The sequence below is a fragment of the Mauremys mutica genome, chromosome 2 (genome assembly GCF_020497125.1).
Source record: "Mauremys mutica isolate MM-2020 ecotype Southern chromosome 2, ASM2049712v1, whole genome shotgun sequence".
NCBI classification, from domain to species: Eukaryota; Metazoa; Chordata; order Testudines; family Geoemydidae; genus Mauremys; species Mauremys mutica.
The window spans coordinates 66,956,661-66,974,328 of NC_059073.1; the positions used below are offsets into that span (position 1 = coordinate 66,956,661).

Sequence of the window (17,668 nt, forward strand, 5' to 3'; positions counted from 1 at the left end):
TTTTGTTCTTTAGTGTACCACATTATCACATGCTGAACACATTTTAAAGTATTCTCACATGCCCTTTTGAGGGAGTAATGCAGGGTTTTTGTGTGTTTTTCTGTGGAGTGAGTTAGAGTGGAATAATGTGAAGGTAATTCAAGATTTTTCGTCGTGCTTAGTCTCCTGAAGACAATCAGTTCGACATATTACTAACAGTTAATCTAGTAAGAGAGGATATAGCAAGGAACTGTACAAATGACCACAATGATGTATTTTGCTTCTACTGTGAATACACCCCCATCCCCCCAAAAAACCAAAACCTCCACACCTATATATATATATATATACACATATACACACACATACAGAGAGAGAGAGAGAGAGAGACACCATTTGCCATTTCTCTAAACACTACATTCTATAATTACAGCTCTGCATATCATGGGTCACTTTTATTAAAAGCATCATTACTACAGTTGGCAGCAATTTACATCTTATCTTACATGATAGCAGTTCCCAAAGAAAAAAATAAAAAGACATCACAACAAAGAAAACAATACATTTACAAAGTCATGTCTGTAAACTTCAAGGCTAGTTTAGAGTTGAGGTAATGCTGTTTAGCTTTGTGGCTAAAGTAACAAAGTCCTTTAATTTAAAAAAGGTACCTGATTTTCTTTATTTTTTTTCTCTTTCTTTTTTTTTTTTGTTTATACCAGTGCATTACAAGATCACGAGACGATTAAACTGTAGTTTTATCCTGTAAGAACCTTCTCAGTGGGTTAATTTCCAAAAGGTACTCTTCACATTCAACAGCTGCCTTATTATTGCTGTGTCTCAAGACAGAGACATTCACACTATCATGGAGATTGTCAGAAAGAGTGTGTGTGTGGGTGTGTGCACGCGCGAGTGTATGAACTCCCATACAGTCAAAATGATGCGCAAGTATGATATGTATGGTAAATTTCATCTTGACCTTCACAGCAAAAATTAAAAATAAAAAATAAAAAAATTAAATATATAACTTCATACTTCCTTTAAGCAGCACTTCCTTCTATTAGTGCCACTTGATTACAAATTGCTGCTTTTATAATAATACCAATGGTACCAAAAGAAAAAAAAGCAGAGCATTATGTCAATTTCCTTAAAAAGACATGATCACCTCTCAAATTTCATCTCTCCTAGGGATAATAAATAATGCACTGCACAATACTTAATGACCAAGATACCTTTTGACACATCTGTATAACATGACTTGAAACTTTTTTTTTTTTGCTACACTATGTTACAGAACAGCTTATAAAAACTAAGTATGGACATTAACTGTGAGTGTAAACAGTAGGACTACCACTTGTCAAAAGTTTAAAACACTTTAACTGTAATTGGTACTGGTTATTCATCATTTTCATTGTTTTCTATTTCATCCCCCCCATCAAGCGAGTCTAATTCTTCACCCTGTGCTATTTCATCTTCTAAAACGGAGGAATCTGCAGTTTTATCAAGGCTCTCCTCTGCATCACTGCCTTCTAAATTCTCCTCTTCTTTAAATGCAGCCCCTTCAGTTTTGTCAGTAGCCTTTTCTTCATTGGAGCCCACTGCATTCTGAAGTCCGGCTAATCCTGGGAAACCAGGCAGTGTCAATCCTCCCAGTCCTGGAGGTAGAAACATAGATGGATAGAACAGGCCAGGAGCCATGGTGGACAATAGGAAAGGATTGAAGGCCAGAGGGTTTGTGGGCAATCCAGTGTTGTTGCTGGTGGCGGCGGCGGCAGTAGCAGCACTGACAGATCCATTTGCAGAGTCAGTAGCAGAAACGTCTGTGCTTTTCTCAGCATCTTTGTTCTCCTCTTCGTTCTCATTTTTCTTCTCTTCTGATTTTGAAGTGCCATCTTCAGTTTCTCCTTGACTGGAAGCAGGAGTGGTGTTTCCAGGAGCAGCTGTTATTGGGTTATTCAACAATCCACCCAGTCCAAACATGTTGGGTAACCCTGCCATACCTGGCAACATCAGAGGCAGCATGGCAGCTGGATTTTTAGAATCACCTCCAGCAGCCGCAGCTGTTGCTAGTCCTGGAGGGAAGCCCATGAGGCCGGCAAGCTGGAGAGACTGTAGATTCTGTAGATTCTGAAGGCTTGTGAGGTCCATTCCAGCAAATAGACTGTTCATTAGCAGTGGGTTGATTCCCGAAGTTGAAGCTACAGCGGCAGCTGCTGCAGCTGCTTTGGCAATTTCACTTTTTGGCCTTCTTCCTCTTCTGCTTGCTCCTTCCTCTCTCACAACTGGGCCTGTGAGAAGACGGTCAAACATGGACTCTGGAACAAAACCCTGAACAAAGAGGTGAAAAAAAGATTCTTTATCAATATACTTTCAGTTTTAAATCGGAACAGTTGATTATGCCCTGTCAGTGTTCAATACTCAGAGTATATGTTTAATGGGTCATGTGTGAGAGAAGAATTGTTACACAATCATTCTGCATTCTTCCATGTTGGTGGTGGTAAAAAAAAAAAAAAATCTCAAAATTGGTAAATGACAAATGGAGAGAGACTAACATGAATGTTGGAGCTGGCAGAAAGCATAGGAAATGGAACAAAGTGAACAGCAAAAAATGCTAATTTTATACATATAATCACAACGATGGGACAAAACATGCTGAATAGAATCAGAGCTGTGAAACACATATTTCACAGACTGCTCACCAAATTCAATTAAAATACGATGAAAACACTGCAATTACACGCTGGTCATGGTTTTTCTATTTCTACTGAACTACTGTTTATCAGCTGGGCATTATCCTACACTTTCACAGAATAAATGAGTATTTGCAGTGTTGCTTGCTTCTGCTTCAGACGGATCTTTTAAAATGAAAAGCTGGAAAAGTTAACCCCTGGATGCTGGTTGATACCAATATCCTTCAATTAGAGAATCCATTTCTTATATGGATGTGACTATTTGATTAATATTCAATTAGTGAATGAGTATTTGTATTTAGCAGTCACTCATATTTATATGACTATGAAAAAACCTTAATGTATAATAAATGTTTAAGATTGTGCACTAGTGGCTATCTACTGCAATCCCATTGCACATTTCTATCATCCTCTCCCAAATGTCGGATAACCCCATCCTGCCACTAATATTTCCTTAGTTCAAAACAAGCTACAGGCTAAAGGCCTAACAGTCTGCTTATGTGGGGGAAATGTATACAGTGTTAATTTTTTTTTTGCAAATAAACTTTAAATGGAACAACTGAGCCTTATACTTACAGACTGCTTAACAATATCAGTCCAGTCTGGAGCAACAGCAAATTCAGGATTTTCTTCCAACCACCTTGGTAGGTCCTTCATTGGAGGGGCCATAGCTCCACCCATCTAATTAAAGACATTAATTACTCTTAAAGAATGAAACAATGCACACATTTCATATGCAGAAGATTACTTTTATTTTCTAAAAGGTTATAGTGGCTTTTAGTAGTGCAATTCAGAGGTGATTAAGGGATATTAAGTATCAGAGGGGCAGCCATGTTAGTCTGTTGTCCACAAAAATAACGAGGAGTCCGGTGGCACCTTAAAGACTAACAGATTTGTTTTTTTACCCATGAATGCGTATGCTCTAACAAATCTGTTAGTCTTTAAGGTGCCACCGGATTCCTTCTTGTTTTTAAGAGATACTGTCCATCTTAGGTCATGTCTATGCTGAAACTTCATGCGGGGCAAGCTTGTGTGTAAATCTATAGTGCTCTAGCATGGTGCGCACTAACTGTCTGTATAGACAAGCCCTTAGATACCAGTTGGGAGACTGAATATTTTTGAACTAATATTTGTGACTCAAGCAGAGTCAATAATTTGAAGTTTGTTATATATTTTATTTAAAAAATCTGACAAAAAAAGTCAAATTGTTCAGCAAATTATTCACCCACTAGCTAAAAGGGCTATAAATCGGGGGGCTGCAGGCCCCCTAATTCAGCCTCTCAGGATTAAACCCTAAATCATCTTGGCATGAAAGACTTGCTTCCTGGGTGCCAGAGATGCTCTGAAACAGCTCTAGCAGAGGAGAGGACTAGTCTAAGTTTTACCTTCTTTCCATTTCGTTTATTTACAACAGGTACCCTCTCTTCTCCTGTTAAGGTGTTTATATCCAATTTATTAGGGTTTCGACATCTGTGTCTTTTTTGCTTCGGCTTCTGAAATGGGGAAAACAGCACATCTGCACTCTTCTAAAAGGAAAAAACAAAAAATATATTGTGTTAGGTTTTTCTATTTTCTGGTCAAAAGAAATAAACCTTCAATCAACTCATTGCAATAAAAGTTTTTAAGACTGTATATAGCCAAATTCCTTGCTTTAAAATTTTTCTCAGAAATCTTCTCATTTTTGCCAGAGGGAAACAAACATTCTGCACAATTTGATGTATATTTTCCAATACACACATCGCTGTTCAATTTAAATATAAAAATGAAGTTAAAATAACATTCTGGCAACCTATGGGTCCTATTTCCATTGAAGTTTAGGGGAAAACTACAACTGACTTCAATAGGACATAGGATTAGACACTAAATGAGTATGCCTGGTATTTCAATTTCTTTGAGCCTTAAGGCCACACTAATTTGATATAAGCTATAGTTTTATATGCAACATCTACTTACTGGTACATAACTTGGCATATCAACAGTATAGGTAGGATGCGATTTAAGCCATTCAATTAAATCCTTGTTTTTAGGAGCATCCTCTCCCACCAGCCTGGTCCCATCCTCTAAGTTAATTACAGGGATCCGAGTGTCTGGGTCCAGTTGTCCAGGAGATGGAATGTTCCTTGCTGGTGGGGTCTCCATATCGTCTTCAAATACTTTGGTCACTTCTGCATCCTCCTGCAAAAAATTGATGCTGGTATGAATTTTCACCTCTAAGGAATATTATCTGGGAGAAGTGATTTCCCAAAATGACTAGCTAAAATCACAGCTTACCCATCAGGGAATCTCCCTAGACTATTAAAGTTGTTTGAATAAATTTTACCATATAAAGCAATATTGTTACATTATGGACATTTGGGAAGTTTAATGATATTTTACAAGAGCACATTATAGCCCAAAAAGCCAGTTCTGAGGCTATTTTCTAGCTGTTCCCAACGCAGAGTCCCCTGATCTTTCCTCCATAATTAGTATTCAGTAAAACCTCAAACTGGAATTCCATTTTGTTAGTACATCTGTAAGGTTTTTGTGAAGAGTGAAGTTTGTGATTACTATTTAAGAGGTGTATATCACACAACAAAGTTGTCATTTGTCACCGTTAAAAGTGCTTAATTTGAAATGCATAACATTTTGGTCAATAATTGAAGAAAATATAGCTCTGAATATGAACAAGGAGCTGATGGACTTAGTAAAAAGAAGAAATTTCTACACAGTCACTTAGACTACAATAGCACTTCAAACTCAGATACCTAGAGTAATAGATACAAAGGAAAAAACAAAAAAAATTGCTCTCTTACAACAGTCAGCGATGTCCGTTTGTTGCTCATAAACAATAGATCAAGCCCTTCTACATTTTTCCTCCTTCCTCTCCTCCTCTTCATGGGCGGTTCTCCATCTATTAAAGAACCATTTAGTAGATGCCTTGTGGGTGTGCGTGAAAGACCTGCTTGCAGCAGCTCCATTTGAGTTTTAAAGGCATCAGACACTGGTGTGGAGACATTAGGCAAGATAAACTTAGAAGTAACAGATGAAAAATTTGAGGTAGAACTTGTTGCCTCTCGTGAGGCCTTTGATAAATCTACAACTTTTTCTTGTCCATTTTCTGAGACCACCTGAGACTCTCGTAACTGGGCAACCATTTCCATAAGATTTCTCCTCTTGGCCGCTCTCTCAGCCTCAATTTCAATCTTTCTCCGTCTCCTCCTCCGCTGACGTGGGACTGATAAATTGAGTGCATCTTCCTAATAAAAAAAATGAGCATTTCTAATTACTAACAAAGCTGTACTGAATTTTAGGGGAAAAAAACCTGATGTTTCACTTGACCATAAGACAGAAAGGTCTCATTTTATTCAGCAAAGCAGTTTAAAGCAGCCTATTTTTCCTTTTCATCTCCCCCACCCCTGGTTACTTAACATGCAAAATGAGGTTCCTTTTTCTATAATGTAACCAGAAAGATTCAACTTGCCTTTGATAACTGAGGAGAAGCAGTGATATCTTCACTGCCACTGATGCTGGCTTGACCAACCATGGAGAGCTCTGCAAAGCTCCTTTTCTGTAGAGGGCTGTCCACAGCTGTTGGAGTATACCCAGGTATGAGCCCCTGGAAATCAAACATCTGGCGCCTATTTACTGGCCACTTCCCTTTTAGCACTGCTTCGCAGATGTTGTCTAATCGGTTGATCATTACTCGGTCCTGCATAAAGGAAAGTACATAATGAACCTTTGGTGCAAAAGTAGCCATTTAAACTCAGTCAGACTGAGCACAACTGCACAGTTTAATAGCCTGCAAGACTTGAGAAATACAAGGAAAACTATCTAACAGAATGCTTACAGACCAGAAAATAAACCAGTTGTTCTAAACAGTTCACATACAGAGAATTATGGTGGAGAGAGATGAAGTTACTTTTCATCATTTAAAACTAACATGTTGGGAGAACTTGTTTTCTATAAAGAAATATTACACTAGTTGACATTTACAAAGCACTCACTATTGTTTACATAATGCTGAACTTCAGTTCAGCAAAATCATCAGTTTGGACAGGAGAATTAAAATATCTGCCATCAGTATCTTAAAGCTATGGTATTTCATATCCAACAGGCTTGATTCTGCAATTCTGTCCCAGGAAGTGGTTCCTCATTAGCGTCACTATTAATAAAGTTCAACATTATGAAACGGGCACCAACCTAGGGACATCTAATGAATGTCAATTTTCATTCCACACCCATTATCACTTCAAATTTCATTGAAGCATGTACATTAAAAAAAATTCTAATTACAGTTTAGTTTACTTAGACAGAATTTACACAGATTAAAAGCATTTGTTACTATGAACCTTTAAACTCCTTTGGTGAAACTTTCTGAATCTAGCAATAGCTGATTTTAGCATTTTGAATGTTTCCTAAAATGACTTTATGAAAAGAAAAAGAAGGATCACTTGATTTTTCCATGTCAGTATTCAATGATTTTGTATTCTAGCTTGCTTGAAATATACTGAAACACACTACAGGCGCTCCCCGGGTTACGCATGACCTGACTTACGCAAATTCGCACTTATGGAAAAAGTTCCATAAGCCAGAAATAGGATTTTCGAGTTGCGGACATTTTTGCGTAACGTACGGGTGTACATTTCCCACTTATGCAAAATTCGAGTTACGTAAGGCTTTCCAGAACGGAACGATTGCGTATGTCGGGGGGCATCTGTATATGAAAAATACTGCTGATTAGGGAATAGAATCATCCTTTAGCTTCCTGAACAGCAGAACGCTGCAAAAGCCACTAGCAAGTCTCAGCAGCTGCAGCAGACTGCTTGCTTTCCCCAGGAATAAGCCTATTAGAGCAAGATTTTTTTTCTAAACCAGATGGCCCTGTTATGGTGATTAGTAAGCTTAAGACTATTACTACTTTATTTCTCTCCCTACCCTCTTTGCAAAACCAGGAAACAAATTTATAAGGATTTATCACAAAATCACTGTTTTATAGATGTTTCCTATTAAATAATTATCTGCATTGTTACAAAAATAAAATACAGGACAAAACTTCATCTGCAGTTGCTGCTTATGTTTACAGGAAACCTTAATACAATTACATCTGTCAACATTATATAATGGCTTGGAACAAGTAGGTCATTAGTATGCTCTCTCTACAATCTCCTCACCCCCAACATAAATGGTGATCTTCCAAACCTCTGCTCTTAACATTGTAGGCACCTCTGCAGATGAAACCCATAAATCAAGGTAATAAATTTGCTTCTATCAACAAAAGTGTGATTCTGTTGACATAAGAATATATAGTTTGCAAGAAAAATAATGCATTACACCAGTCTGTCTATACCAAAGAATGTAATGTAATTCCTACTTTTTTCTCTGCCTACTCTCAAAGAAATTGAAATTTACAACCTTATTTCATAAACTTCCTAGGTCTCTATTAGACCATTAATAAAATGTGTTTTGAACATTAGAGAAACATACAATCTGCAAAACTGAAAGACCATTAATGAAATAAAAGCAGGAATTTTTCCATGTTCTATTCATACTGAGAAAGGTACTGGTCAATCGTGAACCAACCTTAGGCCAGAAAGAAAAGGCAAATGTTCTCTCATGAAGCAACTGAGCGACTGAAGGATCTCCATCTTCCAAATAGAACCCATCACGGGTTTCATCCCTTGCAGTGCTCATAGATGCATTGCTTTCTTCATCAAAATTCTTACCCTGAGAAACTGTTCCTGCTGAGGAATAACAATCACCAGGCATTAGCTACAAACAGACCAATCATCCTAACTCAAAATCTTTGGTTGAAATGTGGAACGTAGAGGAGAAAAAAAAAAAAAAAAGTACCTAAGTACAATTTTGGTCTTTTTGTAATGTGGATTAGTCATGCTGTAGCTTCAGAGTTGAGTAACATTTGGTATAAACATTATTATTTTTCCAGAGGAGCTTTCCATATCCTAATGAAGAAAACCACTAACTTAAATTCTTCTGCTATAAAACATTGACCGAAACCTTGCAGCAGTCAAACTATTGGCATTTCAGGGTGAAAAAAGGGGAATTTAGTATACTATTTTGTTAACCCTTTCAGAGAAGGATTTCAGCTTTCTACTGAAATATTTTAAAACAATAACTAAAAAGTAAGATTGATAATCCTGAGGCACAGTAATGCTTGTAATTTAGATACTTATTGAATAATTGTTGGGGCATATCCTTGGCCCTTCTACAGCCTCTGTGCGCTCTGATGGTGCCAAGGGCCTATATTATTGGCTCAATTCGCTATCTTAATATTGACTTGCTGTGGGGGAATCCCCAGGTGAAACAGCGCTGTTGTAGCTGCTCTTACACCACCCTATCTGGGCCATTGGCCTAAGGAGAGTGGCTGGGGAGCAGATGTATCTGTCCAATCCTCAGTTGCCATAATGGCTCCTTGGCTGCCAACTATCAGCTGGCACAACTTTTAACATTAGCTTCATGGCTTTTCTCTGTTAGTCAAATCATTTCTGTATGCATTACCTTCAGGTTGGGAGGACTCTTCTGATTTGTCATCATCATCAAGTTTCTCCTCTTCGTCCTCTTCTGAACCTTTTTCAGAAATAGATTTTGGATCTACATCTGTACTCATTTCTATAGCTTTCCTTTCACATTTAACAGGTCCAGGCTCAGCCTCAGCATCACATTCCTGCTTAATGCCTTTTTCTGCAATATCTGTCTCCTCTTTAATATCAGACTTTTCTTTGGCTGCTGAATTTTCAGACCCCTCAACTTTAGACTCAGCTTGTTCTGTAGCCTTGTCGTCTTGTACTGGTGTGGATGGAACAATAGGGGGCGTATGACTGCAGCCAGCACCCAGTGGGTTTAGTGAAGACACACTACTTGCATTACCTGCCCCTCTGTTTTGAGCAAAATTTCTGTGGGCATCAAGAAAAGAGAGTTCAGGGTCATTCAGGATGTGATAATCTGTCCTACTGACTCCATGTTTAGCAGCACCAATCAGTAAGTCTTTGTCATGTTTACCACACTCCCACCACTCTGGCAGATCCAAGCTTGGCTGGCACAATTTTAGCCTCTCCCCCAACTGAGGGTGATGGAGAACCTGCTCACGGATTTTCCGTAACAGTTCTATGCGATATAAAGTCCTAGAAGCACGCTCCTCTGTGATTGGCTCAATCATGGTGGAAAGATCAGGTGGTTCTGTAACAAAATTGGATTTTCATTGTTTAACCTGATTGAATATAAAAGTTGGTTTTTAAAGATTGAAAAATTACAAAATTTGTAATTACTATGTTTTGTTATCAAATCATGTTTCAACAGGATTAGTCTCTTGATTTTAAACAGAGTAAATTATTCGTGTGGATTTTTATTATTATAAACTTACCTTCATCTGGTTTGGCAGGCATTCGGCATACCCGCCTGCACATAGTCACAAAACAATTAAAGTACTTCTCCAAACTTTCATCGGACTTCTTATCAAGCCTAGCAAAAGCTCTGAACTGGTTCCAGTCAAATTGTTGTTTCATAGGGTCAAAAATAATCCCAAAAGTAGATACAACACGATAAAAATCTGCTTCTTCTCTTCTTGTCCATCTAGAGTGCAAAAAATTAAGAATGGTTAGAACAAGGCCTGACTTACTGCACCGGAAGACCCCAAATGTTACCTATTAATCCAAAGCAAAACTGAAGTGATGGCAACATACATTTTCATAGATATCTGCCATTGGCATTTGGGGGAAGAAATCTTAAACTCACTTTTGACGTTTTTCAGTTATTATAGCTTCTCTTTCTGCTTCTAGTGCTCTCACTTCCTCCCTAGGCCGACGTCTCCGTCGGTCCGTCTTCATTAGTGCCTCTTGCCTCATTTGTTGCCTTTTGTAACTGCGCTGATAGGCAGTAATGAGGCGACGCAGACGGGTAGTCAGGGTTGAAGTGGTGGGCCAGTAGAGTTGGCCTAACTCAGCATTGCTTTCACTGTGCTTGCCTAGAGAATAGAAAAATATTTGTGTATTGTAAGGATAACATTAGGCATTTCAAAGTCTTTTTGACTACACAGGATTCTAATTTTGTAAGGTGAAAGTATACTTCATTACTCTAGAAGTGAAATAAATAAAAATTGGGAATAACTATTTTTGTTTGAAAGGGAGGAATGGATAGGATTAGTAAAAAACCTACCTCAGAAAGTTACATAAATTTGACAAATACTTACGTATAGCCAACTGCCTTCCTCTTATTCCTAATATTTCTATCACATGCACCTTCCTTATTGACTTGTTTTGTGACATCAGGAGATTTGCATTATAGAGTAAAGTTAACGCGATAGATCTCTAAACATATGTACTAAAATTATTCAGTCCCTTATGAGGAAACACATTTACCATTTCCCATCTTATTATTTTTTACTCTTACACTTGGCAAGCTTCCTCACTACTGAGAAACATATTTTAAATGATTTCAATATTATCCACTGGAAAAATATCAATGGCTAGACTTTCATATCTTAAATATGTAGAGTTTTACCATCCCATAAACCCCACTGTGTAATCAGAAACTGAACAAGACACATAATAAAGCGGGGTTGTTCACAAGTAGCTAAGAATTAAGATCTAAGACATCCGTTCTCAATCTGTGCGTTGGGAACCCAAAGGGGGTCATGACCCCATTGAATGGGGTCATCAGAGCTGATTTAGACTTGCTCAGGCCCAGGCCTGAAGCCCAAGCCCCGCTGCCCACGGCCAAAGCCAAAGCCCGAGGGCTTCAGCCCTGGATGACGGGGCTCAGGCTGCATGGCCCCTGCCTGGGGCTGAAGCCCTTGAGCTTCAGCTTTGGCCCTCCCTGCCCAGAGTGGTGGGGCTCGGGCTTTGGTCCCCCAGCCGGTGCAGTGAGGCTCGGGCAGGCTCAGGCTTCAGTCCCCGCTCCTGGGATTGTGAAGTAATTTTTGTTGTCAGAAGGGGGTCACGGTGCAATGAAATTTGAGAATCCCTGACTTAAGACTCTGAAAGATTTGGCTCTTCTAAGCACTAAAAAGTTTTAACATCGATTTGTCCTAAAGGACTAAGCTAGTATCTTAAGTATGGGTATTAATATGGATAATAATTAAATGTATTAGCCCCTCCCTTTTCACTTTCACAAACCCTTACTTGTCGTGTGGCTCTCTATGGATTCTTCTTTATCTTCTGGAGGTGAGTTTGCAAATTCCTTTGGGGAAGACAAGAGTTACTTTAGTTTTAGGTTTCAGTTGTGCTTTATCTTTTAGAGGAAAAAGGGCAATCTTCCAAAAACAAACAAACAAAAACCCCCAAACACTAGCAGCAAGGTATGATTGTCACAAATGTGTTTTATCTGGTGGCTTGTGAACTTTTATAATTAAACAACATTCTAAGAACATTAACATAGGCACTGAATGTCAACATTACACATCTGCATTACTACATTGAGGTTCTTACATCAATTTCATCCTTAAAAGGAATTCTGGTTGGTTTATATTCTGGATCTTCATCTTCTCTGTCAAACTCTCCTCTACACAAAATTTAAAATGATAAAAATAGTTATCAGAACAGAAGTATTTTTCTCAAAACAACCCATATTACTGATGTTATATGTCTCAAAGAACAAGTGACAAAAACAGAAGTGTGAAAAAAACAAGCATCCGTTTGTGATGTATTAATACACAAATATGTCAAGTTCACCTGTCTCAATTTATCTGCTTCTCTGAAAATATTAGTCTGAAGTATTTTTACACTGTATTAACTAATACATTATCACTTAGTATCCTCAAGTCAGATGTAAACACAATAAGTGAACTCACGCCAACATATTTTATTAAAACACTTATTTTATTAAAATCAGTTTATTATTTATTACATTTATAAATATCCTTCTTACCCATCACCACCATCTGCTAACATATCTGTCCCTCTCTGTTCAGCAGCTATGGCCTTGGCATCAGGCATACCAACCCGTTCCAGAAAGCACAGCGCAGAGTCAGCTCTCATAGAATTGTACTTCTCATAGCCTGTATGGGGTGGGGTAGAAGGGGGGAGGGAAGAAAAAAAGAAAAAGAAATCACACCACAACTGAACAGAATGATTGATGTTATAAGGACAAATGGTACATGTTTTACTTTCATAAAACAAATATCTTCCTCATCATCTTGACTTGAATCAAATTGTTTCATAAAGATACTCAGGATCCTGGAAATTAGTTTTTCTATTCATGTAACAAAATATTCTCGTATGAGTAACTTCACCAATGTAAAAAGTACGAATGTTAAAACATTTGCAACAAATAATAGCAAATACTAAAACAGGAATATTTTCTAGGCTTTTTTTTCCAATATCCAGTTTTATATGACACATGAAAAACTTCTTAATGATTACTTTATGACCTCTGCAGCAGTTCTCCACATTCACCCCCCTCCTCCTTCACCCTCCACCTCCCTCTCTTTCTATAGCTCTGGCCCTGCCGGAACCTGCATTAAAGCTGAAAAAATGCTGCATACATGGGTTGTACGCAAGGCCAGCGAACCTGTCTTATTAGGTTTAGGATGATGCATGTCAGTAAGATGACACTGTTCCCTCTATAGTTTTCAAACTGCTGTTTGCTTTTTTTACTGCCCAAGTTGACTAGATGGAAAATGGCAGATCCCAACAGTGCACTGCAGGAAAATGATTTTTAGACTACACTTGCCTCAGCTGAGCCCACAAAACGGAGCTGCTGTACATAGGCAGAACAGCACAATTCAATTAGGATTTGTACTACAACACACTGCTCCTAACTGCTGTAGAGCCTCAAGCCAAACTGTAATCATGAAAGGTTTTATAAGCCATCATTCTCCCCTTTAGTCAGGCTGCGCTGCTGAGAATACCTCTGCGACCTCCAGAGAATTGGGATTATAATCAGGAATCGCTCACTGTATATATCATGCCAGCTCTGCATCCCCAGCCTTTCAAAGTTAACAAGGCTGCATCCCACTCAAGGGAGCCGGGAGTTCTCAGCACTGACATTTGTGAAATATTGCTTGGAACAAAGCCCAGGAGGCACTTGTACAGATTAATAGCAGAGGTTAAGCCCACCGTCCACTTTGACACTGGTTGGCAGAGTTAGCAAGTGAAGCAGTGCTGGAAGCAAAGTTTATGGAGATCTATAGTATTGCTTGGCTATTATTAAAACAAATATGGTTTTGTTTTATTTACAGCCAAGAAAGTAATGTTTTCTTCTCAAATGTTCTGCAAACATTTAAAAACAGCATCTGATATTTACAACTCATATTAGATTTTTTAATACAAGGGGGAAAAAAGGAGATAGAAGCCAACAGTTCTTTGGAACTATTCTTGTTAATATTATGACTGAATAGTTTTACACACAGAAAGCTTTACAACTGCATTTTGCTCAGAGTGAGACATCACTTACCATGTTTGAATACACCAATTAAGAGGGATTTATCTGCTTCTTTATCCCACCAGTCTGTAGGAACCTCTGCATGGAATGGTTCAGGTATCCACACATCTACTTCACTGTAAAGAGAGGGTTACATTTTTATTAAACCACTACTGAAGGACAAGGCACCACACACCTATATGCATTAAAGCGATGTGTTTAAAACTATTCAGCAAACATACATTTCTTGGAACAAATCTGAAATCGAGATTCCTGAAAATAATAAAAAAATGGTCCAATTGTAGGAATTATTTTGAGGTGTAACGCTCAGAAACTGTCCAAATGTTATTCATTTAAGTTTTTTAATGTTAACTTAAAAAATATATATTCAATATTTAAGCAGTGAGTGAATAATCCTCCATTATAAACAAAGTTCAAAATCCCATTTGTCACCCTTTACCCCCAAATATCCAGTACTTAATGATTTATCCAGTTGCTTGAAAATAGATGTGTAAATTGATGGATTATGAAGCTCTTTAAATGTCACATTACAGTATTTTTCAGATATATTCAGTGTTACAAAGCAAAGAACAAACCTGCACTTGCACTAACCTTGAGTCAGCACCCTCTAAGATCTTGTCTGCTTGGTCCCCTATAACTTCTTGTCTTAGATAGTACAGCATGCGGACACGCAGCAGGACCCTGGAGAGGAAGGCAGAGGGGAAAAAAGTTCTTAACTTCAGGACTGTTTGCCAACAGTGGCTTTTGGCAGCTGCTGCTGTTCATCCATCATCCTGCCAAGGCTGATTAGCCATGCTGTATGGTAGGCTTGAAGCGTGACAGATGGTGGCACATAATCACCTCTGTGTGGTGCTTTCTGCTGGCTTCCAACAGGCCTGCCTGGCAACCGCTTACACTGCACAGAGAGGGATCGAGCTCAACCCAGCCCAGGCGCATTTCATTTAGTTCTACCTAGTGCAGCTTGTGAAGTTTAAACACGTACTCTACCACTGCCTCTGAAGTATTGAAGCAAGTTTGTAAACAACTGAGCAGATGGCTTTCAGTAACTGTTCTGCTTCATTATCTCATAAAATTTCCTCAGCTGCTGCCTTAATACCATTTTTGGAAGCACATCAGAAGTTGTAGGAATAAACGAGATATAAAATCTGGTTTTACTACCTTACCATAAACCCTCAATATGGAATGTCAGGTTTTTCAGATTATACAACTTTTTGCTTCAGAGAATGAAAAAACCAAAATCCCCCCATTTCCCTTAGGAGATATTAGCTATTTTTACACTTTCCTATTCAAACTGCTATTTTATTTCACCTGTGCATCTACATAACTGCTTGTGGAAGATGGAATTTTAGTTATTCAGGTTTACTCTGTCTCGTCTCCGAAATGCTACAGATAATTTTTTGAACCATTATCAAGTATTCACAGTCAAAGTTTAGACAACTGGAAATGGCAGGGACTGGATTTTCAAGATGGCTAGGAAAGCATTCTTTACAGCAAAGATCTACCTGGAAAACATGCTCTACTACATTTACCCAATAAAGACACCCCCTGCTGCCCAATTAATGAAGTAACATCAATGCTGACTACAATGGATTGCTCAGCCCACCCTCTCAAACTGAATCTAAAGTCATCACACCAACTGTTGAACTGCTGCTGCTCCTGGAATAGTGAGGGGGATCAGAGAGGCAGAAATCTGATCACCAGGTTGCATGTAAAAAACTTCAAACCACCACCAATTTTGAGAGCACCTCACCAGCAATTAGGAGCAGCAAACACCCAGTTTTGTGCATGCGATTTAAAGAAGTCCTGTGAAGGTAGCAGGGGCTACACTTTAGTTGGAATTTTGTCAAAAATGCAAAAAACTGTACACAGGTGTCAGACAGTTCCCATCCACTTACCCTTGCACTCATCATCCTTGCACTGTAAGGGACCCCCTCTCAGGCTCATGCATGGAAATGTACATATGACTGCACAGGCATTGCATCATCTTGAGTGCCATAATATTGACAAAAATGGTAATAGCAATTGGATAACACCTGTTGTTACATCAAGCCAAGTACAAAGGGAAGAGGGAAAAAGGGGGAGGAAAGTTGAGGGGGGAAAATGGTTTCATTGGGCTATGCCACTGCCCCTTTCAAAAGTCCTGTATGCAATTATCACACAGAAGGACAGAATGTTGATCCTTATAGAGCCAGTTTTGGTTGCTTCCCACCCCAGCATCCTCTTCATTCAAGTCAGTAATGAGCTTCCTCCACTTCACACAGAGCTAAACATGTTGCCTCTACAGCCCCTGCTCTCAGCCCCTGCGAATCTGGGAAGGGATAAGACTGGGACTGAAAACGATCCTGCGCAATGACCTGCCATTCTGGGGTGCTGGGACAATGTGTATAGTGCGGGTGCTGAGAGCCATTGAACCTAACTGTGAGCCCTGGATATGACTTCAAACCAGAGGATGCAGCAGCTCCCCCAGCACCCCTGGTTCCAGTGCTGCCATCAGCTTTACTAATATTGTTAATTGTGTTATACCACCAATTTACTGAAGGCAAGAGTTGGAAGTCTAGGATTCTGATGTACAGATTGATGTAGGAAGGGGCCAGGACCTCTGTTTGGGGGCTGAAAGGGACAGTTGTGGTGCAGGAATTAAATAGTTATTTGAAGAGCAAATGAAGGTGGATTTGAGTCACAGTTTAGAAGAATCAGAGGTTTTTGAGCCAAAGACTTGCATACTGTTATTCATTTTCATCAGTAGGTAGAAACTGCCTCTTAGCATGGCAAACATCTTGAAAATAACTGATAACTAGCTTAAGTGCCTTTCCCCTTCTCTTCCACTCTACACCTAATATGGCCAAGGAATATCTTTTCAGTACTGATTATTTCTTTTAAACAGCATGACAATAGTAATAAGACATGCAACATATGTCACAAAAAGCTCTGAGTGGCACTTTAATGCGGGTATATTACATATTCCTGGATACCCATGTGGTAAAGTAACAGCACAAAAAGAAGAGGGTTTATTTGGGTGAGGAGAATTAGGTCCAAGATCTTTGGTCAAAGTTTGGGAACCCTGTCGTAAGTCTGGGACAGAGTATGCACAGCTGAGATGTGGAAGAAAACCAGCATATGATAAAAGGATAGTGACAAAATCCCCAACTACTAAAGGTACGTTTAAACTTACAGCCCAGAAAGGCTCTGGCAGCAGGGAGGCAGCAGGGAAAGAAGCCTTTCACTGCAGCACATAGCTACACTCTGCAGTGACAAGTTTCGATTCAGCCTGCCTTTCACTTTGGCGTATAGCAGGGGTAGGCAACCGGCGGCACACGTGCCGAAGGCGGCACGTGAGCTGATTTTCAGTGGCACTCACATTGCCCAGGTCCTGGCCACCAGTCCAAGGGGCTCTGCATTTTAATTTAATTTTAAATGAAGCTTCTTAAATATTTTGAAACCTTATTTACTTTACATACAACAGTTTAGTTATATGTTATAGGCTTATATAAAGAGACCTTCTAAAAATGTTAAAATGTATTACCAACATGCGAAACCTTAAATTAGAGTGAATAAATGAAGACTCGGCACACTACTTCTGAAAGGTTGCCAACCCCTGGCGTAGAGCTACACGTAATATCTGTACTCTG

At 39.0% G+C, this 17,668-nt stretch overlaps 1 protein-coding gene across 1 annotated transcript in view; it reads right to left on the minus strand.

The window, feature by feature from the left end:
* Window positions 1-395: 395 nt before the first annotated feature.
* Window positions 396-17,668, minus strand: part of CHD7 (chromodomain helicase DNA binding protein 7) — a 183,734-nt gene continuing 166,461 nt past the window's right edge. Inside the window, exons 25-39 of the mRNA XM_045004672.1 lie at window positions 14,631-14,720; window positions 14,052-14,155; window positions 12,525-12,654; window positions 12,086-12,158; window positions 11,780-11,837; window positions 10,395-10,623; window positions 10,024-10,232; window positions 9,162-9,839; window positions 8,226-8,386; window positions 6,127-6,354; window positions 5,459-5,902; window positions 4,620-4,841; window positions 4,052-4,192; window positions 3,243-3,347; window positions 396-2,304 (exon numbers count right to left, since the gene is read on the minus strand). Coding sequence (XP_044860607.1) covers window positions 1,372-2,304; window positions 3,243-3,347; window positions 4,052-4,192; window positions 4,620-4,841; window positions 5,459-5,902; window positions 6,127-6,354; window positions 8,226-8,386; window positions 9,162-9,839; window positions 10,024-10,232; window positions 10,395-10,623; window positions 11,780-11,837; window positions 12,086-12,158; window positions 12,525-12,654; window positions 14,052-14,155; window positions 14,631-14,720 — 3,805 coding nt within the window. The 3' untranslated portion in view covers window positions 396-1,371. The remainder of the gene's footprint in view (window positions 2,305-3,242; window positions 3,348-4,051; window positions 4,193-4,619; window positions 4,842-5,458; window positions 5,903-6,126; window positions 6,355-8,225; window positions 8,387-9,161; window positions 9,840-10,023; window positions 10,233-10,394; window positions 10,624-11,779; window positions 11,838-12,085; window positions 12,159-12,524; window positions 12,655-14,051; window positions 14,156-14,630; window positions 14,721-17,668) is intronic.